The 23,419-nt window shown below is 44.5% G+C and overlaps 1 protein-coding gene across 1 annotated transcript in view; it reads left to right on the top strand.

Moving 5' to 3' along the window:
* YEATS2 (YEATS domain containing 2) overlaps positions 1 to 23,419 on the top strand; it is a 1,439,149-nt gene that overhangs the window by 514,080 nt on the left and 901,650 nt on the right. The window contains 1 exon segment of the mRNA XM_030217135.1: positions 11,199 to 11,435. Coding sequence (XP_030072995.1) covers positions 11,199 to 11,435 — 237 coding nt within the window.

Raw genomic sequence — 23,419 nt, 5'->3', positions numbered from 1 at the left:
GGAAGCGTCCACTGTTCCCTTGCACCATGTCCTAAAAAAGACATTGCTTGCGAACTGGACCAAACCTTTAACTAATCCCCACATCCCCAAGAAGATCGAGTCCCAGTACCGGATCCATGGGGACCCAGATCTGATGCGCACTCAGTTGCCTCATGATTCTGGAGTTGTGGATCTGGCCCTAAAGAAGGCTAAGAGTTCTAGGGAGCATGCTTCGGCGCCCCCGGGCAAGGACTCTAGAACCTTAGACTCCTTTGGGAGGAAGGCCTACCATTCTTCTATGCTCGTGGCCAAAATTCAGTCTTACCAGCTCTACACGAGCATACACATGCGGAACAATGTGCGGCAGTTGGCGGGCTTGGTTGATGCGCTCCCCCCTGAGCAAGCCAAGCCTTTTCAGGAGGTGGTCAGGCAGCTGAAGGTGTGCAGAAAATTCCTGGCCAGAGGGGTGTATGACACCTTTGATGTTGCGTCCAGGGCCGCTGCTCAAGGTGTGGTGATGCGCAGGCTCTCATGGCTGCGTGCCTCCGACCTGGAGAATAGAATCCAGCAGCGGATTGCGGACTCGCCTTGCCGTGCGGATAACATTTTTGGAGAGAAAGTCGAACAGGTGGTAGAGCAGCTCCACCAGCGGGACACCGCATTCGACAAGTTCTCCCGCCGGCAGCCTTCAGCCTCTACCTCTACAGGTAGAAGATTTTTTGGGGGAAGGAAGACTGTTCCCTACTCTTCTGGCAAGCGTAGGTACAATCCTCCTTCTCGACAGCCTGCGGCCCAGGCTAAGCCCCAGCGCGCTCGCTCTCGTCAGCAGCGTGCGACTCAGCAAGGCCCCTCGGCTCCCCAGCAAAAGCAAGGGGCGAGCTTTTGACTGGCTCCAGCAGAGCATAGCCGACATCCAAGTGTCAGTGCCGGGCGACCTGCCAGTCGGAGGGAGGTTGAAAGCTTTTCACCAAAGGTGGCCTCTCATAACCTCCGATCAGTGGGTTCTCCATATAGTCCGGCAAGGATACACCCTCAATTTGGCCTCAAAACCTCCAAATTGTCCACCGGGAGCTCAGTCTTACAGCTTCCAGCACAAGCAGGTACTTGCAGAGGAACTCTCCGCCCTTCTCAGCGCCAATGCGGTCGAGCCCGTGCCATCTGGGCAAGAAGGGCTGGGATTCTATTCCAGGTACTTCCTTGTGGAAAAGAAAACAGGGGGGATGCGTCCCATCCTAGATCTAAGGGCCCTGAACAAATATCTGGTCAAAGAAAAGTTCAGGATGCTTTCCCTGGGCACCCTTCTCCCCATGATTCAGGAAAACGATTGGCTATGCTCTCTGGACTTGAAGGACGCCTACACACACATCCCGATACTGCCAGCTCACAGACAGTATCTGCGATTCCAGCTGGGCACACGTCACTTCCAGTACTGTGTGCTACCCTTTGGGCTCGCCTCTGCGCCCAGGGTGTTCACAAAGTGCTTGGCTGTAGTAGCGGCAGCACTTCGCAGGCTGGGGGTGCACGTGTTCCCATATCTTGACGATTGGCTGGTGAAGAACACGTCCGAGGCAGGAGCCCTGCAGTCCATGCAGATGACTATTTGCCTCCTGGAGCTACTGGGGTTTGTGATAAATTACCCAAAGTCCCATCTTCTCCCGGCGCAGAGACTCGAATTCATAGGAGCTCTGCTGGATTCTCGGACGGCTCGCGCCTATCTCCCAGAGACGAGAGCCAACAACTTGTTGTCCCTCGTCTCGCGGGTGCGAGCATCCCAGCAGATCACAGCTCGGCAGATGTTGAGATTACTGGGCCACATGGCCTCCACAGTTCATGTGACTCCCATGGCCCGCCTTCACATGAGATCTGCTCAATGGACCCTAGCTTCCCAGTGGTTTCAGGCTGCTGGGGATCTAGAAGACGTGATCCACCTGTCCACGAGTTTTCTCGAATCCCTGTATTGGTGGACGATTTGGTCCAATTTGACTCTGGGACGTCTTTTCCAAATTCCTCAGCCACAAAAAGTGCTGACTACGGATGCGTCTCTCCTGGGATGGGGAGCTCATGTCGATGGGCTTCACACCCAAGGAAGCTGGTCCCTCCAGGAACGCGATCTACAGATCATTCTTCTGGAGTTACGAGCGATCTGGAACGCTCTGAAGGCTTTCAGAGATCGGCTGTCCCACCAAATTATCCAAATTCAGACAGACAACCAGGTTGCCATGTACTACGTCAACAAGCAGGGGGGGCACCGGATCTCGCCTCCTGTGTCAGGAAGCCGTCAGCATGTGGCTCTGGGCTCGCCGGCACGGTGCTCCAAGCCACATATCTGGCAGGCGTAAACAACAGCCTGGCCGACAGACTGAGCAGGATTATGCAACCTCACGAGTGGTCGCTCAACTCCCGAGTGGTGCGCCAGATCTTCCAAGCGTGGGGCACCCCCTTGGTGGATCTTTTCGCATCTCGAGCCAACCACAAGGTCCCTCAGTTCTGTTTCAGGCTTCAGGCCCACGGCAGACTGGCATCGGATGCCTTCCTCCTGGACTGGGGGGAGGGTCTGCTGTATGCTTATCCTCCCATTCCTCTGGTGGGGAAGACTTTGTTGAAACTCAAGCAAGACCGAGGCACCATGATTCTGATTGCTCCTTTTTGGCCGCGTCAGATCTGGTTCCCTCTTCTTCTGGAGTTGTCCTCCGAAGAACCCTGGAGATTGGAGTGTTTTCCGACCCTCATCACGCAGGACGAAGGGGCGCTTCTGCATCCCAAACTCCGGTCCCTGGCTCTCACGGCCTGGATGTTGAGAGCGTAGACTTTGCCTCTTTGGGTCTGTCAGAGGGTGTCTCCCGCATCTTGCTTGCTTCCAGGAAAGATTCAACTAAGAGGAGTTACTTCTTTCTATGGAGGAGGTTTGCCGTCTGGTGTGACAGCAAGGCCCTAGATCCTCGCTCTTGTCCTACACAGACCCTGCTTGAATACCTTCTGCACTTGTCTGAGTCTGGTCTCAAGACCAACTCTGTAAGAGTTCACCTTAGTGCAATCAGTGCATACCACTACCCTGTGGAAGGTAAGCCGATCTCGGGACAGCCTTTAGTTGTTCGCTTCATGAGAGGTTTGCTTTTGTCAAAGCCCCCTGTCAAGCCTCCTACAGTGTCATGGGATCTCAATGTCGTTCTCACCCAGCTGATGAAACCTCCTTTTGAGCCTCTGAACTCCTGCCATCTGAAGTACTTGACCTGGAAGGTCATTTTCTTGGTGGCAGTTACTTCAGCTCGTAGAGTCAGTGAGCTTCAGGCCCTGGTAGCCCAGGCTCCTTACACCAAATTTCATCATAACAGAGTAGTCCTCCGCACTCACCCTAAGTTCCTGCCAAAGGTTGTGTCGGAGTTCCATCTGAACCAGTCAATTGTCTTGCCAACATTCTTTCCCCGTCCTCATTCCTGCCCTGCTGAACGTCAGCTGCACACATTGGACTGCAAGAGAGCATTGGCCTTCTACCTGGAGCGGACACAGCCCAACAGACAGTCCGCCCAATTGTTTGTTTCTTTTGATCCCAATAGGAGGGGAGTGGCTGTGGGGAAACGCACCATATCCAATTGGCTAGCAGATTGCATTTCCTTCACTTACGCCCAGGCTGGGCTGGCTCTTGAGGGTCATGTCACGGCTCATAATGTTAGAGCCATGGCAGCGTCGGTAGCCCACTTGAAGTCAGCCACCATTGAAGAGATCTGCAAAGCTGCGACGTGGTCATCTGTCCACACATTCACATCTCATTACTGCCTGCAGCAGGATACCCGACGCGACAGTCGGTTCGGGCAGTCAGTTCTTCAGAACCTGTTTGGGCTTTAGGATCCAACTCCACCCCCCGAGGGCCCTGTTTGTTCTGTTCCAGGCTCCACTCTCAGTTAGTTGGTAAATTTTTTAGGTCAATCTCAGTTATGTCCTCGCCGTTGCGAGGCCCAATTGACCATGTTTGTTGTTTTGAGTGAGCCTGGGGGCTAGGGATACCCCATCAGTGAGAACAAGCAGCCTGCTTGTCCTCGGAGAAAGCGAATGCTACATACCTGTAGAAGGTATTCTCCGAGGACAGCAGGCTGATTGTTCTCACAAACCCGCCCGCCTCCCCTTTGGAGTTGAGTCTTCCCTTGTCTTTGTCTTGCTACACATGAGACTGGCCGGCTCAAGCCGGTTTCGGGCGGGAAGACGGCCACGCATGCGCGGTGCGCATCGGCGCGCGAGGGCTAGCAAAGGCTTTTGCTAGTGAAGATTCCGATTGGAGGGGCTGCCGCGGACGTCACCCATCAGTGAGAACAATCAGCCTGCTGTCCTCGGAGAATACCTTCTACAGGTATGTAGCATTCGCTTTCCCTCAGACCTGCGTTCACAGAAATCCCAGGTATACGGGACACCAACTTTGTATAATCTAAAGCTAAACTGGGTCTCTGCATGTCCTGTGCCCATTGTTCATTGATTACTGCTGTATGTTTTTGCGGGCCCAATTCCCATAGTAGCTTGTGCAGGCTTGATATTGAGAACCGCTTTCCAGGGATCGCCTTGTAAAACTCTCTTACTTTCCTCCCATGTCCACTATTCAAGTGTTCCATATTTAGTGATCGGACATAATGAGCTAGTTGCTGATACGCGAACTCATGACTAGCATTGATGCCTACCCCCAATGCCCCCAGATTTAGTAGGCCTCCACTTGTCCCCAGTACATGTTCCAATCTTGATATTCCCATAGATGCCCATCTTTGAAATATCTTATTATCTGACCCAGGTGGAAATGATGGATTGCCCTGCAGTGTCAGGATATCCGATGTGTCCGCTGCCAAGCCCCAATATCCATTTAAGTCCTTCCAGACCTCCCGCATTGGACCCAACAACAGACTGCTCTTAAATTTATTCGGCACCGAACTCCGTGGGCTGTGAAGTAGATAATGTAAGTGAAATGGCGCAAAGAAGGCCTGTTCCAGCTGCCGTGGTGTGAAATCTTGTTTATCGAGCAACCAGTCTCCCAAGTGTCTTAACAAGCATGCTTGATTGTATTTTTTTATATCTGGGAGACCTATACCCCCCACTTTCCAAGAACCTACTAACAATTCCAGTGGTAATTTGGGCTCCCCCCCCCCCCCCCCCCCCCAAAATAACCTTTCTTAAATGCTGATAGAATTGCTTGAGATCTTTGTTTCTCAAGCGCAGCGGTAGCACCTGTAGAATGTACAACCACCTGGGGAATTCTGCCATACGGAATAGCTGGACCCTCCCGTGTAACGAAAGCGGTAGTACTGGCCATTTTTGCAACCTATGTCGCATATTGTCCAATCGCCTAGTGAAATTAAGATTGTAAAAAGCTGTCGTTTTCATGGACACTTGTACCCCCAAGTATGTGAAATTTTCTGTAGCCCACTTTAATGGGAATCCCTCCCCCCACTCCCCCCTCACTGTATCCGTGGCTGTTAGTGCCAGGCATTTTGAAAAATTGATTTGGAATCCCGCAAAATCTCCATATTCTCTGAACAATTCTAACAAGGCGTCTAGAGACTTCCTGGGGTCAGTAAGATGTACCAAAATATCGTCCGCAAACGCGAATATCTTAAATCCCACCTTACCCCATTCTACGCCAACTATTTCCGGATGTGACACAATCTCTCTTATCAAGGGATCCAGCTTCAGAACAAACAGTAATGGAGAGAGGGGACACCTCTGCCTCACGCCTCTCCTTATCTGAAATGTCAGCGACCGTTCACCATTAATCCACATGAAAGCTTGAGGGTTCAAGTAAAGGGCTCCCACTGCACTTCAGAAAAAGCCTTCAACACCGATTCTCTGCAGTACTGCAAACAGAAACTGCCATACCACCCGATCAAAGGCCTTCTCTGCATCGAAACTTACAAGCAGAGAAGGCTGTCTCTGTTCTTCCACTCTCTCTAATGAGGCAATGAGAGACCTCACGTTGCTGACCACTGATCTGCCCTTTACGAACCCCACTTGTGGTGACGCCACCAATTCTGGGAGCACCCGTGCCAACCGGTTCGCCAATATTTTTGCGTAAAGTTTAACATCACAATTTAACAGTCATATTGGTCTATATGAACCCATTTCCTCCGGGTCTTTGCCCGGTTTCAACAGCACGATCATTTTAGCCATATTAAAAGTCTCTGGGGCCTACCCTGAAGCCGCCATGGAATTGAATAAATTCAGCAAAGGCGGAATCACCTGTTCTTGTAGCCATGCTATACCCGTCAGGCCCTGGTGCCCTATGAATGTCACTCTGTTGTAACGCTAAGATTTAATTCCCCCTCCCCAATAGTGGCATTGAGATGTTCTTTCTGTGACTCCGACAGCTTTGGGAGGTCAATATTATCCAAAAACAATGCACTATCAGACATTATGTCCGTATCCTCCTTGTACAGTCTCACATAATACTGCCGGAAGCTTTCTACTATCTCCTGTTCTAGCCTAAGTACTCTTCCATCTTGGCTCTTCACTTGTAGAATTCGGGCTGTACCTCTTTTCCCCTTAGCTAACCAGCCCAGCAAGGTCCCCGCCTTATTCCCATACATAAACAGTTGATGTTTATAATACATGATAGATTTCTGTGCCCTCTCCTGTAAGAGTTCATTTATTTCCCTCTGGGCCTCCCAAGTATGCTAACTTCTGTTCTTCTGTCTGGGTAGCCCCATATTTCATCCGGTGTGCTCGAACGTCCCTTTCCAAGCGTAATATCTCTTTATCCCTCCGTTTCCTCTTCCATGCCCTGTATGCAATGATCTCACCTCTCATGACCGCCTTTGCTGTTTCCCAATATAACCCATGTTGTTCTATATGTCCTCTGTTGTAATACTCATAATCTCTCCACTTTCCCTGCAAATGTTCTTGAAATTTTGCATCCCGATAAAGTTCAAATGGGAATGTCCACCCCCGTGCCCTCTCCTTTCTCTTACCGCTTCCTGTGTCACCCATACTGGGGAGTGGTCTGATATTTCGCCTGGCCCGATCTCTGGCTCCACGGTTTTAGAGAAGAGAGGTTTTGAGACAAATATGTAATTGATCCTAGATAGGGAGGAATGAGCCCGAGATAAATGTGTATAGTCTCTACTTCCCGGATGTAACACCCTCCACACATCTATCAAGTCAAGTGTGGTGCACAAAAATGGCAGTCCCCTTAAATAGTGTCTATACCCAAACCCCCCTGACTTGTCTAGTCCACTAGTGGGTCATATACCCCCAAGCACCACATTTCTCCGCTGATATGGAGTCAGCAGTGTCACAATCTCTTTGTGGAATTTCTTGTCATATATGTTGGGCGCATAGATATTACAGAAAATATAGGGTACCCCCCTAACTCTGCATCTACCAGTACATATCTACCCACTGCACTCGTCTTAACCGATTTTATGGTCAGCTGTAGTCCCTTTCTGAATAAAATCAACACACCTGCCTTCTTTTTTGGGGCTGGAGCGCCAACCACTGTCTCCACCCAGCCCTGCTTGAATTTATCATGTTCACTGGAGGTCAGACGCGTTTCTTGGAGAAATGCTATATCCACTGCATGACGCTGCAAAGCCTGTTGAATTTTTTCCCTCTTTACAGGCGATGAGACCCCCCCCCCCCCCACATTCCAAGACAGCAATTTAACCTGCCCCAGCACTCCAATTCAGCACATATCTCAGTTTAATCTGCTTTCTACTGTTTGGAGAGCATACCCCCCAGCCCTTAGGTACCCTCCCTCTTAACCATTGAATCCTCCACCGCCCCCCTCCAGTGCGCGAAGTCAGCATACAAATAATATTGAAAACCCCAAAAACATACCCCAGAAACCACAAATCTCCCCCCTCCTCCCCCTCCCTCTCCCTTCCCTACCCCCACATCCCGAGACCTGTCCGGTATATATCCGGAGCTCTTCCATTCTGGGCCTGAAACCACCCTACCCAATTCCCTACATACCGCCTCTATCCCCCTTCTCCCCTCCATGCTTATAAGCAGATTTAAAATCTCCCTGATCTTCAATTCTCATACTCCTCCCCCTCTTCCCTCCCCAGGATCCCCTTTTATTAAGAACCCGCGCTTTCTTGAGAGAGAGCGCCAAAATCTCTCCATCTTCCTTTCACCTGCCTACTGACTCCTCCCTCCTGACTATCCCATCCTCCCCTTCCCTTTCCAGCTCTCTCTTGAGTTCTTACAAACACACTCATCCAATCTCTCTCACAAGCCATTTATTTATAATATAATCCATTTAACTCTTTCTCACATTCTTTGCCACACATACACATATTAACCTTATCGGATATCTCTCCCCTGTTTACAGTCCAGGCATTACAGTATACTTGCAGAGAGCCAGCAGATGTATAACAATCCTCTCTCTCGTCTCCTCTCTGGGTGTGTAGCACTTCATGCCCAATCCAGTTAGTTCTCTTTATCCAAAGTGAAGCATCTGCTATAATCACCCCAATCTATTTTGGCTCAAGCTCTCTCGTCTCTTGTGGTTCGGAGTAGCATCTGCTACAAGCAGACCTGAAGCTTGTGCAGCCTCCCTTTAATCTGCAACAATTAAAAGTTATTTCCAACCAACGTTCTTCTGTCCGGATTGTCCGCCATCCTCTCGCGTTACCACATTTCAATTTTCTGCTGGGCTGCAGCTGCAACACTCCCACGCTCACTTAGATTCTTGTCTCAGCGTTTGTAGTTTCTCTCATTTTCCCTTAGTGACTTGCATCCGCCCTTTGACGTGTACCTTTACAAATTCCAAAGAGTCCATCTTTACTGTATGCAGCAGCCACGTCCAGTTATTCTATCGTATCCAGATATGGGTAGCTGCCATCGTTCCAGTCCGCCCTCAGCGTGAAAGCGCCCTCTTCTCAGAACTCCAAACAAGAAACCAAAATGGAAAATAACAGCTTCAAACAAACTAACTTTTCAAGTTCTTCACCTAACTGCAGCACATAGCAACTGCTGCCATTAAATTTTTTCTGGTGGGTCCGTTCGCCAAACTTAGGCCTTAACATCTACTGCATTGTTGCGTGCCTGCGGCCCCAACTGCTCTTCTCTCGTTCAGGCTCTGCCCTCTTTTTGGCCAATTCCTCCAGGTATACGTTAGCGTCCTCCACCTTCTGAAAGATGTGCACCTTATCATGCTCCATAACTTTCAGTTTCGCTGGGTATAAGAGGCTGAAGCGAATCTTCTTAGCAAAAAGTTTAGAACATGTGGGCATGAATGCCTTCCGCGCCGCTGCTACCTTAGTTGAATAGTCCTGGAAGCAGAGGACTTAGTTATTCTGTAGCGCAAATGTTTGCCGCCTCGGAGCGCCTGTGGTATCTGCAATTTATGAGCATCATTTAGCACTTTAAGAATTGTCACTCTTGGTCGGGTTTCTCCCGACCGTCTTGGTCCCAGTCTATGTGCTCTCTCTACATGGAGCTCCCCCGCCAACTCCGGAAGCTCCGCTGCCTCCGGTATCCATTTTTCAAGGAAGCTTCGTAGATCTCTTTCTCCCAGGGACTTCGGAAAACCCACCAATCTTATATTGTTCCGCCTTGAGCGGTTCTCAAAGTCCTCCAGCTTTTCTTCCAGTTCTGTTATTCGTTTTTGCAATGCTGGGGCATCCCCTGTTAGTTTCTGCACCACATCTTCAACGCTGCTAACTCGTTGCTGCATTTCTCTCAGCTCTGTCACCATTGTTGTATACTGCTCCTCCATGCCGTCTAATTTGTCCAATATTTTTTGAAATTTACAGTCTACCGACTGTTCCACTGCTTCCGACACTTCTCTTATTATTTCCACCGCCCATTGCGAGCTCAGAGTCGGAGACAGCGGTTGGCTCTTATCCGCCATCTTAGCCTCCGCTCCGCGCCCTTTCTCGCGGCTGTCTTTTTTCATCACTTTGGACGCCATACCCCTCGATTCCGCTGCCTCTCTGCCGCTCTCGCTCTGTGCTTTGCGCTAAGGTAAGAATTTGTTCTTTTCAGGGGGAATATCAGCTGATTCTTAACACAGGCTCTGTCGGGCGCTTCGGAGCAGCGTGTCCCCACATCCTCACTCCTCCATAGCCCCTAAAAAGTGTCTATAAACCATTTATTATGATGAACTTGGGAAAAATCCACTGGTTATTTATTTAACTTTTTTGGGAGCATCAGTTACTTTTGACCTGGGTAATGTTCACTGTTGGAGACACAATGCTGGGCTTGATGGACCTTTGGTCTGTCCCAGTATGGCAATGCTTATGTACTTAGGATTTTTGAGAGTTGTAATATGGCTTATAATCTCAGAGCCATGGTTGCATTGATAACCTATTTGAGGTCAGGCTCCGTGGAGGAACTTTGCAGGGCTGTCTAGAAAGAGATTTCTGACTTGATCTTAAATTTGGCTAGTCTGTTTTTCAGGATATCTTTGGAAATTAGAATCCAATTCTGTTTCCCCTAAGCCCATTTCTCTTAAGTTCCAGGCTGCCTTCCAAAAAAATAAAATAAAGGAAAGGCTTATTGTCACCAAAAATATGTTGATGTCAGTCTGTTGCTATGCCATTCTTTTTTCTTATTTTCCCTTTTTTTTTCTGTTGAACACAGCCTATAGCATGCTGTGAAGAATTATCCTGTTGACCTTCGAGAAAACAAAGCTACTATCCTATGGCACCTGTTATCCATGGACAGCAGGATATCTCATGCCCATCCCACCTCCCAAGTTGTATTCTACTTTAGTCTGTATCAATAGACATTGGCAGGTGGGAAGTGGTACATATACGTGGTGAGGCTCCACAAAGCTGGTGTGTCCTCCTTTTCTGGGCTACATCAATGACATTACCCTTGATGTGAGGACTTGTATCTTGTATCTTGCTGTCCACAGAGAATATATGGTACAGATAAGTAACGTGGTGTAATCCATTATCATGGATTTTCCAATGATACATGCTTTTTCATCCCCCTACTGTATGTTTCTACTTTTTCTCATTTTGTTATATATAATTGTGATAAATAATTTTCAGAGGCATTTCTTTAGGTAAACAGATATTTTTCCATGGTAAACATTGATTAAACATTGATTTCTCCACATAAGGAAAATGGGGACCTGGCTGAAGTTTGCACCTGAATTAGATTTCAGAATCCTAGCATGTTCTTTTTAAAGGGAAACACTGCGCTCTAAAAATTGCCATCCATATGTTTTGTTTTTAAAGAGAGAATGGACAGTTTTGTTGAGAGGATTATAAAGTTTGCTTTTTTCTTTTCATTAGGATGTCTGATTAGTGAAACACAAAAACTTTCCTCCTTCTGCCCTCTTCAGTCTTCAATAGAGCGAACTCCTACTAAGTTAAGAACACAGAAGATTATGTTTGGATCTCCTGGGAATTCTGCATTTCAGCCAATCACTGCCAGTTGCAAAATACTCCCCCAGGGTCAGACCCTCAGTCATCCAGAGTCACCTGGAAAATCCTTTCAGCCAATCACAATGAGTTGCAAAATTGTGTCAGGTATTGCAGTAATAATACTGTATTGTTTTGCATGTATAGACCTGGCTAGGATCTCTTTCTTAGGTGTAACCTTATACTTCTCATTTCTGTATTCAGTTATTCATTTTGTTTATATACATCAGATTATTACAGTAAAATCTTTAAAATTTATTATTTTCTCTTTTTCTGCAGTATAACTTATTCTTTCCTCTCTGGCTTTTATGAGAAAACACTATCATACATTGCTGTTTCTCCTTCTGTTCATCAGATTCATATCTTATTTGTCCATTTTTTTTAAATCTAGCCTTTGTCAGAAGCAGTGGCGTAGCCAGCCAGCCAGTTTGGGTGGGCCTGAGCCCAAAGTGGGTGTGCACCAAGCTTGGCAGGCTGCAACAATGACCATAAGTCACTGATGCCGGTACTCTACTACTACTACTTATCATTTCTATAGCGCTACTAGACGTATGCAGCGCTGTACACTTGAACATGAAGAGACAGTCCCTGCTCGACAGAGCTTACAATTAGGACAGACAAACAGGAGAAGTAAGAGATAAGGGAATATTAAAGTGAGGATGATAAAATAAGGGTTCTGAACAAGTGAATAAGGGTTAGGAGTTAAAAGCAGCATCAAAAAGATGGGCTTTTAGCTTAGATTTGAAGACGGCCAGAGATGGAGCCTGACGTACTGGCTTAGGAAGTCTATTCCAGGCATATGGTGCAGCAAGATAAAAGGAACGGAGTCTGGAGTTAGCAGTGGAGGAGAAGGGTGCAGATAAGAGAGATTTATTCAGGGAACGGAGTTCCTGGGGAGAAGTGTAGGGAGAGATGAGAGTGGAGAGGTACTGAGGAGCTGCAGAGTGAATGCACTTGTAAGTCAGAGGAGTTTGAACTGTATGCGGAAATGGATAGGGAGCCAGTGAAGTGACTTGAGGAGAGGGCTAATATTAGCATAGTGACATTGGCGGAATATTAGTCATGCAGCAGAATTTTGAACAGATTGAAGAGGAGAGAGATGGCTAAGTGGGAGACCTGTGAGAAGCAAGTTACAATAGTCTTAAGCGAGAGGTGATAAGAGTGTGGATGAGGGTTCTGGTAGTGTGCTCAGAAAGCAGACAGAAACAAAAAAAAGGCAAAGATCTGCCACAGAAATGGCAAATCAAAAGAAAAAAAGCAGATCAAAAAAGACAAAAAAATAGAACAGGAGGGTAACAGAAGAAGTGGTTTATTACAAGTTACCCGACGTGGCCACGTTTCGCCCTCAGGCTGCGTCAGGGGTAAAAAAACTACAAAATAAAAATACATAATGAGTAAAACATAAACTTCACCATTGTATATTTGATAATAAAACATATCTAAAAACACTATCACATCATATAAAATAAAAAGAGATCAAATCTGAAAACATAATACAATAAAATATAATATCAAATCAATATCAGTTAAAAACATTCAGATTAAATATGCATGCAATAAAATAATAATTTTAATACAAGACATGATATCAACACAAAATATAATAATATCAACACTAAATGTATATCAATAGAACTGCATCGGACAAATAGGTGGAGATATACAACACTAAAATAACTAAATGACCATACATACTAAATATCACCTACCTAATAGGGGTAAAAAGCAAAGTGAACCCCTAAAAGTAGTCCTACAACCACCTAAAAATACAAAATAAATAAATAAAATCTCACAATGCTTGGCCTCAATTGCCGTCTTTTAAGCACATTCAATGATCTAAAAATATTGAAATTAATATTCACTTTGTTAAAAAGTGAGAATCAGTGGGTTTCCATGTTCTAATAGATAGCAACTCAAATCAATAGAAATTGATACAAAGTACCTAAAAACATCATACTGTTCTATGACAATCACATGTATCCTGATGATGATATCATTCAAAAGAACTCCACAGTGGCCATGAAAAAAACAAAAAACTGATTACAACTCACAGGCAATCCAGCACTCATTGCTGTTGTTTGAATGTACAAACATCAATTGAAATTGTGCTGTTGCCATTAGAAAAAACTTTGTAATGGATGTAGCAATACTGATTCAGAGGCGCTCAGCCAAACTCACAGGCAATCCAGTGCTTTATGTTGCTATTTAAATGGGTGGATATCCATACATAAACCCTAATGATTTTATCATTAGAAAGAATTTAGCAATCCCACTCAGCACAACTGGCATGTAATGCAGTGTTCTTTACTGACACTTGAATAGGTAGATATACAATCATCTGTTTCAATCATAACTGTGGCAACATCCTAAACCCCCTCTAAGTATTGAAGCTAACAGCACTAAGCTGATCAGATTACACAAACTTCAATAAAACAGACATGGAGCAACAAGCAACTGGCTTAGAAAAAATAACTGACTTAGAATTTGCACTGACAAAACATATTTAAAGCAAGCCAAACTGTTTAAACAATACACACCACCATCTAAATTCCATATGGAGTATCTTATATCTTACCTTACATAAGTGCTTCCCAAGCTTACTCAGCAAACTTCACAATGCTATGTTGACTGGCAGCATTATAACAAACACTCTGATTAGTCCTTTAAATATCCCCTTTGAGAGTTCAAAGGTCAAAGAAAATTCTAGAACAAGAACCCACTAATCCAAATAAAAGTGTATATAAAATACTATGGACATCTCAAAAACAGATAAGTAAAAGTAAAAATGGAAAAAACAAAAAAAACTTTAAAACTTTAAGAAACAGAGATAATTATTTTTAAAAAATCTGTCATGTGACATTTCCAGGCAAAGGATATGGAACAAGCATTGGAGACATGTAGTAACATATACTGACCACCAGGTGGCTGATTTGGTCAAACATTGGATTGAGCAGTACATAATGGCAATCCGCTGGTAGTACTATAAAAACACTGAGAGATCAGTTTCTTGATTCAACCCAAAAGGTTTAACAGTCTTAAATCTATAAATCAAACGTTGTTCAGCTTGCAATAGCAATTTGTTCACATCTCCACCTCTCCAATTTGAATATATTCTTAAGAGAACTAAAAATCTTAACTGGTTAAAATCATGTTTAAATTCACACATGTGTGCCACTAAAGGTTTATCTAATACCTCTCTCTTTATTGCGCTTTTATGTTCTAAGATGCGCTTATTAAATGCTCTTATAGTTTTACCAATGTAAATAAGCCCGCATGGGCAAATTGCTGCATATATTACTTGTGAAGTCTTACAATTTGAGTAATGTTTCAACTGATATATTTCTCCTGTAACAGGGTGTTCAAAACATTTTGTTTTCAAATTGACTGGACAAACGGAACAATTTAAGCATGGGTAATGACCCCTTACTCTATCCTTATGAAGTGGGACTGGTAATGCTGATGGTGACAAAAAATCCTTCAAATTCTTATTTCTTTTGTATGCAATCATCAATTCTTTATTTGCAAAAGATGGAATGTTCTGGATCAATGGCCAATGAGATCTTAATATTTTAATGATATCAGAGGATAGATAATCATAATATAAAGTGCAAATAACCTTTTGGTCATTATGTTTCTTTTCCTTATTCTGCAAAAGGTCTTTTCTATGGACCTGTTTTGCTCTTGCTATACCCTTTTCAATATATTTTACAGGATAGCCTCTTTGCGTGAATCTATAAGCCATTTCTCCTATTTGCCCTTTACAATCACGATCCTCTGAACATAATTTTTTTACTCTTAAAAATTGGCTGTAAGGAAGATTACACTTTAAGGCATGACTATGACAGCTATCAAAATGTAGGAATTTGTTCTTATCAGTAGGTTTTCTATATAGTGAGGTAATGAATCTACCGGATTCCAACTGAATTTTAATATCTAAAAATGAAATTTCCTCTCTACTGAAATTAATCTGAAATTTCAAATTGCTATCTCTTGTATTAAGCCATTTGAAAAAATCCATCAACTGTGATTCACTACCAGCCCAGACCACAAAAATATCATCAATGTATCTTCGCCAAAGCATAATATTCTCTGTGAAATTATTATTCTGTAAGAATTTCTCTTCAAAACATGCCATAAACAGATTAGCTAATGAAGGTGCTACCATTGCACCCATGGTGGTACCTTTTATTTGTTTGTAAAAAGTACCTTCAAAAAAGAAATAGTTTTCTTTCAATGCTATAGTGATAAGTTCCATGATAAACTCAGTGGGTATCCTTCTAAACACACACCTATTTGATAATGCTTTCCTAATCACATCTAGAGCTTCATCCTGGGGGATATTAGTGTAGAGAGACTCCACATCAAATGTAACAAGAATGATATCTTTATTTTTAATTTGTAGATGTTCTAATATGTTAATGATGTGTGCTGAGTCTCTAATATATGAGGAGATGGATGGAACAAGAGGTCTTAAAAATACATCAGTAAATTTGGAAAGTGGTTCCAAAAGAGAACCTATGCCTGACACAATAGGTCTCCCTGGAGGGTTATAAAAATAATTATCTCTGTTTCTTAAAGTTTTGAAGTTTTTTTTGTTTTTTCCATTTTTACTTTTACTTATCTGAGTTTATCATGGAACTTATCACTATAGCATTGAAAGAAAACTATTGAAGATCAACCACAAGGTCTCTCAGTTCTGTTCTAGGCTTCAGACCCATAACAGACTAGCATCATATAGCTTCCTTCTACATTGGGGGACAGACCTTCTGTATGCATACCCTCTGATACCTCTAGTGAGAAAGAATTTGTTGAAACTCAAGCAAGACCACGGAACCATGTTTCTGTTCATGCCATACTGGCCGCGGCAGATATGGTTCTCTCTTCTTCTGGAATTGTCCTCCGAAGAACCATGGAGATTGGAGTGTTTTCTGACCCTCATCACACAGAACGAGGGGTCGCTTCTACATCCCAGCCTCTAGTCTCTGGCTCTGGATGGCCTGGATATTGATAACCTAGAATTTGCTTCCTTGGGTCTTTCAGAGAGTGTCTCACGAGTCTTGCTGGCTTCTAGGAAATATTCCACTAAGGAGGTGTTTGCCATCTGGTGTGACATACAAATAACAGTGTAGGACAAGCAAACTCTCTCTGTTGCCTAGATAACCATTTAATAAGTAGAGGAAAAGACTTCAGAACCACAACAGCTGGTCCTAATTATAACAGGACCACTGATGGCTCTGCTCTGCGTGGCCAATTATTCAGCTCACGCTGGTGGGGATCCTCATCAGTCCAAACCATCTAACGTATTAGCACTAGCAGTAATATTTTTTTACATTTTTTCAATTTTTCTTATACACGCTGTGCAGTATACATATGAAAAGAATACTTAGCTGTGGCTGTGCTGGAATAGTAGTGAATGTCTGCACCCAACAGCGAGCCCCTGTTTCGCTCTACGCTTCTAAGGGGCTGGACGTTACATTTTTTCACAGCACCTTCCACAAGCCACCAGCTAACTCAATCTGGTGTGACAGCAAGGCCATAGATCCTCTTTCTTGTCCTACGCAAACTCTGCTTGAATATCTTCTACACTTATCAGAGACTGCTTCCTGCCAATAGTGATGTCGAGTTCCATCTGAACCAGTCAATTGCCAACATTTTTCCCCGACCTCATTCCCATCCTGGCGAAAGCAGCTTGCACACCTTGAACTGCAAGAGAGCGTTGGCCTTTTACATGGGGCAGATGAAGCCCTTCAGTCCGCCTAGCTTTTTGTTTGTTTTGATCCCAACAGGATGGGGGTTCACCATCGGGAAATGCACCATATCCAATTGGCTGGCAGATTGCATTTCCTTCACTTATGCTCAGGCTGGGCTGACTTTGGAGGGTCATGTCACGGCTCATAATGTTAGAGCCATGGCTGAGTCAGTAGCCCACTTGAAGTCAGCCTCCATTGAAGTGATTTGCAAGGCTGCGATGTGGTCTTCAGTCCATGCATTCACATCTCGCTACTGCCTTGAGCTAAATAGTAGTAGTAGTAGTAGTAGCAGGATACCCAACACGACAGTTGTTTTGGGCAGTCAGTGTTGCAGAATCTGGGGTCTAGAATCCAACTCCACCCTCCTAGGCCCATTTTATTCTGTTTCAGGAAACACTATCATCTAGTTTGTATATAGTTTCAGGTTAATCTGCGTTAACTCCTCGCCGTTATGAGATCCAATTGACCTATGTTTGTTGTTTTGGGTGAGCCTGAGTGCTAGGGATTCCCCACTTGTGAGAAGAAGCAAGCCTACTTGTTCTCATAGAAAGTGAAGATACTTACCTGTAGCAGGTATTCTCCGAGGACAGCAGGCTTCTTATTCTCACAATCCCGCCCACCTCCCCTTGTAGTTGTTTTTTTCAATATTTTCATTTAGTTTATTAGCTTTTGTATTAAACTGAAGCAGCACGTTCACACGACGGGTGGGAAGGCACTGTCGCATGCTTGCTGGAGTGCAGCTCACGCTCCTGAATGCTCAAATTCCTTAGCATCAGCAGCAGATGAATCCAGGAATTGATGGGTTGTATCCGCCTACCAGCAGGTGGAGATAGAGAACACTGAAGAGAAAGCAGTGACCCTGGACGTTCAGCTCCTTGTCGCTTCAGTATATCTCCATCTCCAGTCCAGCTCTTTGTCGCTTCAGTATATCTCTGTCTCCAGCAGATGGTGGACGGATTCCTTCCAACTCCTGGATTCTTGGGGAGCTTCTGGGCATTGTTGCCAGTTGAACGTGGGGGTGTCTTTTCTTTCTTTTTTTTTTTATATCCTTTATTTATCCTTTTAAACATTTTACAAGCTTTAATACTTGAGCAAGAAAAACAGATTAATTTGGTTTACAGAGAAAATTTCTTACAAGAAATTAGAAGAAAAAAAAAAGAACATCTTGTCTTAGACCACCATAACGGGGGGAGTATGCCAATAACTCAGGAGAAGAGATTACCAAAAATAGTAAGTAATAAGTAAGGCTTAACGGATATTACCACTGTAAATCTTCATTACTTTCCCTAGAATTAATACAGATTGGCTTCAAACAGCTTTCATAATATTCTTTTGTGCTATAAATTGTTTTAAGTGATCCGATACAAAGAAAACATATTTTACATCCATATATTTTATAATGCATTTACACGGATAGTTTAAATTAAAAGAGGCCCCCAATGTCAAAACTGCGGGTCGTAACAGCAAAAATTCCTTTCTTTTTATTTGTGTAACTTTAGTAATGTCTGGGAAGACCCAGATTTTTTCCTCATAAAAGGGGTTTTGTAAATTTCTTAGAGCCAGTTTTCTCACCAGCTCCAAGTCCTGTTGAAACACAAATGATACCAAAAGGGTTTGCCTATTAGTTATAGAGGTCAAAGAGGTTTCCAAGAGTTCTGAAACATTTAAATCACCTTGCGGAATCTGTGGTACATCATTTGATCTTTTTGATGGTAAATAATAAATTTTACTCAAAGGTGGAATATTATCAGAGGTAAACTTTAAGTTTTCCACCAAATATCTTTTAAAAATATCCATAGGTGAATACACAGATATCCTAGGAAAATTTAACAATCGAAGATTCAATCTTCGGTTGAAGTTTTCAAAGTATTCAAGCCTGTTGTGAATTAGTGTATTGTCCTGTATCAGCTTAACAGTTGTTTCTTTCATTTTGGTGGAATCAATATTCAAAAGCTTTATTTGCTCATTGACCTCACTTTTCATTGTAGTAAATGCAGTATTTAAAGTCTGTACCTTTTCAGTCAGTAAATCAATCTTGCTAGTTGAAGTCCTCATCGTATTATCCAGACGCTGGAGCACCTCCCATATCGTCTCCAGCGTTACCTTTGCATTCGAGGCCTTAGATGTTATTGGACTCTCCTGTAGAGCAATTATGCCCTCTGGCTCCGATGGCAGGGAAGCCCCGGCAAACAAACCGACTTTCTGGCCCAACGGTGGAGCGCTTACTCTGACTTCCGGTATCAGCGTTCCACCCTCGAAGTCAAGCGTCGCAGGTTGCAAAGGTGGGCAAAGAGTTGGAGGAGACAACGACGTGTCTATACCCAAGATTTCGGCGTCTCCTACCGCCATAATATCAGCAGGTCCTCCAATCTGAACAGTGGAATGTCGCGTCAGGAACTGGTCAAGCTTCTGCTGGACGGGCGTTGATGTTAGCGCCGACTGGGCCGCCGGTCTAACGGTCCCCTTTCTCTTGGTGTGCGGCATCATACAGGTAAAAAAGAGAAAAAATCTTTGAAGAAAAAACCCCCAAGAGAAATTTCAATCTCCAGCAGCGTTGAACTAGTCACCGATGCAGACAGATGGTACCGCCGCCATCTTGCTCTGCCCCCCGAAAGGGAGTGTCTTTTCTAAGGGTGCCAACCTTGAGGACATACTACCCAGTTTTCCCTCTGCTTTCTGTGGGCTCCCTTGATAACTGCACAAAAAATAAAAGAAATTAGAGACTCTCCTCACAGCACTGCAGCTTACAGCTGTCAAAAAAAAAGTAAGCTTTAGGAGTAGCTGCCTATTTCTTTAACTAGTGTCCGCTGAGCCTGGGGGGGGGGGGGGGGGCGGGAGGGAATGCCTTTTGGGCTCCCCCTGAGAGCTACCGCCGCTTTGACAGACTTCCTTCCAGCACCGGTGAGTGCATCTTTCGCCTTTTTTCCTCAAATACAGTAGGTGCAGTGCCGGCAGGGTGGAATGTGCTATGGCGGCAGAGGTCATTAAAAGATGTTCCCACTGCAGCTCTCGCCATTCTGCAGCGGGTGCCTGCATTGCACGATGCTCCGACGCCATTTCTGCTACGGAGGGGCCTGTGGAGCTGGTAGGGGAGTCTTCCTGTGCTTCAGAAGGTGCTGCCCACGTTGCTGTGACGGCACCTGAGGCGGTTGTAGAGCTCACCCTTTTCTCACCACCTGAGCCTTCCCGTCCCTCTGGTCCTTCAGGTTCGGAGGTCAGCAGCACAGAAGCGCCTTCGGGCTCTGTTGTTGGTTCTTTTAATGCTCCTATGTCTGACTTAGACATCTCCCTGGACTTTATTCTTATTTTATACCAGGCTTACCTGCTCAAGAGGGGATTCCGTGCGGTGCCCCCTCCCCTTCTTCAATCATCCTTGGAGGACAGGAAGACCCTTGCCAGTCAAGGTGAATTTGAGTCATCTCTCCTTATTGAAGAACTTGCTGTTAAACGCAGACGTTTCCCTTCATTTCTAGATGGAGGGTCTTTAGCTCCTCATTCTCCTCCTCCTCCTGTTTTGGAGGGATCAGGGGACTCTGCTAGACCTTCTAAGCTTGAAGATTTTGAGGATGGGGAACTTTTGCTTGGGGAACAGGATGATCCGACAGCGATTCAGATTTTTCATCGTGAGGAGCTGCCCGCACTCATTTCTGAAGCTTTAGCAGCTGTGAATATTTATGATCCTCAGGAACAATCTGCAGCTTCTTTCAATGTTAAGATGGCAAGCACACGGAAGCCATCTAAGGCTTTCCCGATGCATGAGTTCATTCAGGAGTTAATTTTCGCTCAGTGGTCTGACCCTGAGAGTTCTTTGAAAGTGGGTAGGGCTATGGCTCGTCTCTGTCCCGTAGCTGCTTCTACCCTAGACACCTTCTCTTTACTCAAGGTGGATGCTTTGGTGATGGCAGTCACTAAGAAAACCACTCTACCGGTGGAGGGAGGTGTTGCGCTTAAGGACATGCAAGATTAGGCGTCTTGAGGCCTCGCTTAAGCGTTCTTTTGAATTGGCAGAATTGGCTTTACAGGCTTCTGTTTGTAGTTCCTGTGCGGCCAGAGCTTGCCTTTCATAATTTCAGCAAGGTCTGGAGCAACAGCAGATTCGGCTTTTATGTCAGTTGCTGGTACTCCGATGGAGTCGGCTCTCGCCTATCTAGCTGACTACCTCTATGACTTGATCATAGCTTCTGCCAAACAGATGGCTCTGGCTGTTTCGGCCCGACGACTGATTTGGTTGTGCTTCCAGTCTTCCGATACCACGCTCGATTTTAAGGATAAATTACAGATTTCTAACAATAGCTCCACAAGCTCATTTTTCAGTTCTATCAATACTCTGGGATGAATACCATGCGGTCCAGGAGATTTGCCACTCTTCAGTTTGTAGAACTGCCCCATTACATCCTCCAGGTTTACAGAGAATTCATTAAGTTTCTCCGACTCGTCAGCTTTGAATACCATTTCCGGCACCGGCATCCCACCCAAATCTTCCTCGGTGAAGACCGAAGCAAAGAATTTATTTAATCTCTCCGCTATGGCTTTGTCTTCCCTTATCACCCCTTTTACTCCGCGGTCATCTAGCGGCCCAACTGATTCTTTTGCCAGCTTCCTGCTTTTAATATACCTAAAGGTTATCAATAGAAATCAAACAAAATAAAACATGGAAAAGAAAATAAGATGATACCTTTTTTATTGGACATAACTTAATACATTTCTTGATTAGCTTTCGAAGGTTGCCCTTCTTCGTCAGATCGGAAATAAGCAAATGTGCTAGCTGACAGTGTATATAAGTGAAAAACATTCAAGCATTGCTATGACAGTCTGACAGGGTGGGAGGATGGGGGTGGGTAGGAAGTATGCATGGGGACATCAAAGTATATCATTGGTATTCTAACAGGGTGGGTGTGGACAGGTGAGGGGAGGGTGATCAACAGAGACATACAGCTTTATGGTTTATAATGGGCTAGGAACCCCAGGTCCTTGTTAAGTCCTTTCTGTTGGGTGTTAAAATATTCAATCATTCTGACTTCAAAGGTCTTACGTTCTTGTATGGTTTTAAAGTTACCTTTGAGGATTCTCACTGTGAAGTCACTGGTGCAGTGTCCTGGTCTTGTAAAATGTTGACCAACAGGTGTGGGAACCCTGCTGGCACCAGCATTGTTTATATGATGTCTATGTAAATTGAATCTTGTCTTAAGCATCTGGCCTGTTTCTCCAATATAGCATCCTTCATTACATTTTTTACACTGAATGATATATACCACATTGGAAGATGAGCAAGTGAAAGATCCCTTTATGTTGAATGTCTTTCCTTTGTGGATGACTTTGGGGTCCTGTGAAATATTTTGGCATAGTTTGCAACTGGATAAATTACAGGGAAGTGTGCCCTTCTGTTCCTTTTCAGTCTGTGAAGGAAGTTTACTTCTGATTAGCTTGTGTTTTAAATTGGGTGGCTGTCGGAAGGCCAGTACTGGTGGGGATGGGAATATCTCTTTCAGTAATTCATCCTCCTGGAGTATAGGTTGTAGATCTCTTATGATTTTCCTCAGTTTTTCCAGCTCTGGATTGTATGTCACTACAAGCGGGATTCTGTCTGTGGATTTTTTCTTTTTGTACTGTAGCAGATTCTCCCTGGGTGTTTTGAGGGAGGAGGCAATAATCTTGGAGATTATTTTGGGGTTGTAGCCCTTCTGTTTGAAGGATTCAGTCAGGGTTTTAAGGTGTCTGTCTCTGTCCCCTGGGTCAGAGCAGATACGGTGGTATCTTGTGGCTTGGCTGTAAATGATGGATCTTTTTGTATGTGAAGGATGGAAGCTGGAGTTGTGGAGATAGCTACATCTGTCTGTGGGTTTCTTGTATACAGATGTTTGTATACAGCCATCACTGATTGAGACCGTGGTGTCCAAAAAATTGACTTTTTCTGGGGAGTAGTCAATTTTGAATCTGATTGTAGGATGGTATGTATTGAATGCAGAATAAAATTGTTTCAGTGTTTCTTCACCCTCCGTCCAAATCATAAAGATGTCATCGATGTACCGGTAGTATTTTAGAGGTTTGGTCTGGTGTGTATTCAGAAATGTCTCTTCCAGCTCAGCCATAAAAAGGTTGGCATATTGGGGTGCTGTCCTGGTGCCCATCGCAGTGCCCATTATTTGCAGATAGATATCATTGTTAAAGTGGAAGTAGTTGTGAGTTAAAATGAATTTGATTAATTTTGTAATAGTTTCTGGAGAGTATTGATGGTCCAGAGTGGATTTTTTTAGGAGTTTGATAACCTTAAGAGTGGACTAACACGGCTACCACACTCCTCTACTTAATATACCTAAAAAATTTTTTACCATGTGTTTGCCT

This window comes from Microcaecilia unicolor, chromosome 10, assembly GCF_901765095.1.
Source record: "Microcaecilia unicolor chromosome 10, aMicUni1.1, whole genome shotgun sequence".
Taxonomy (NCBI): domain Eukaryota; kingdom Metazoa; phylum Chordata; class Amphibia; order Gymnophiona; family Siphonopidae; genus Microcaecilia; species Microcaecilia unicolor.
This window is presented reverse-complemented; position numbering and strand designations above follow the sequence as displayed.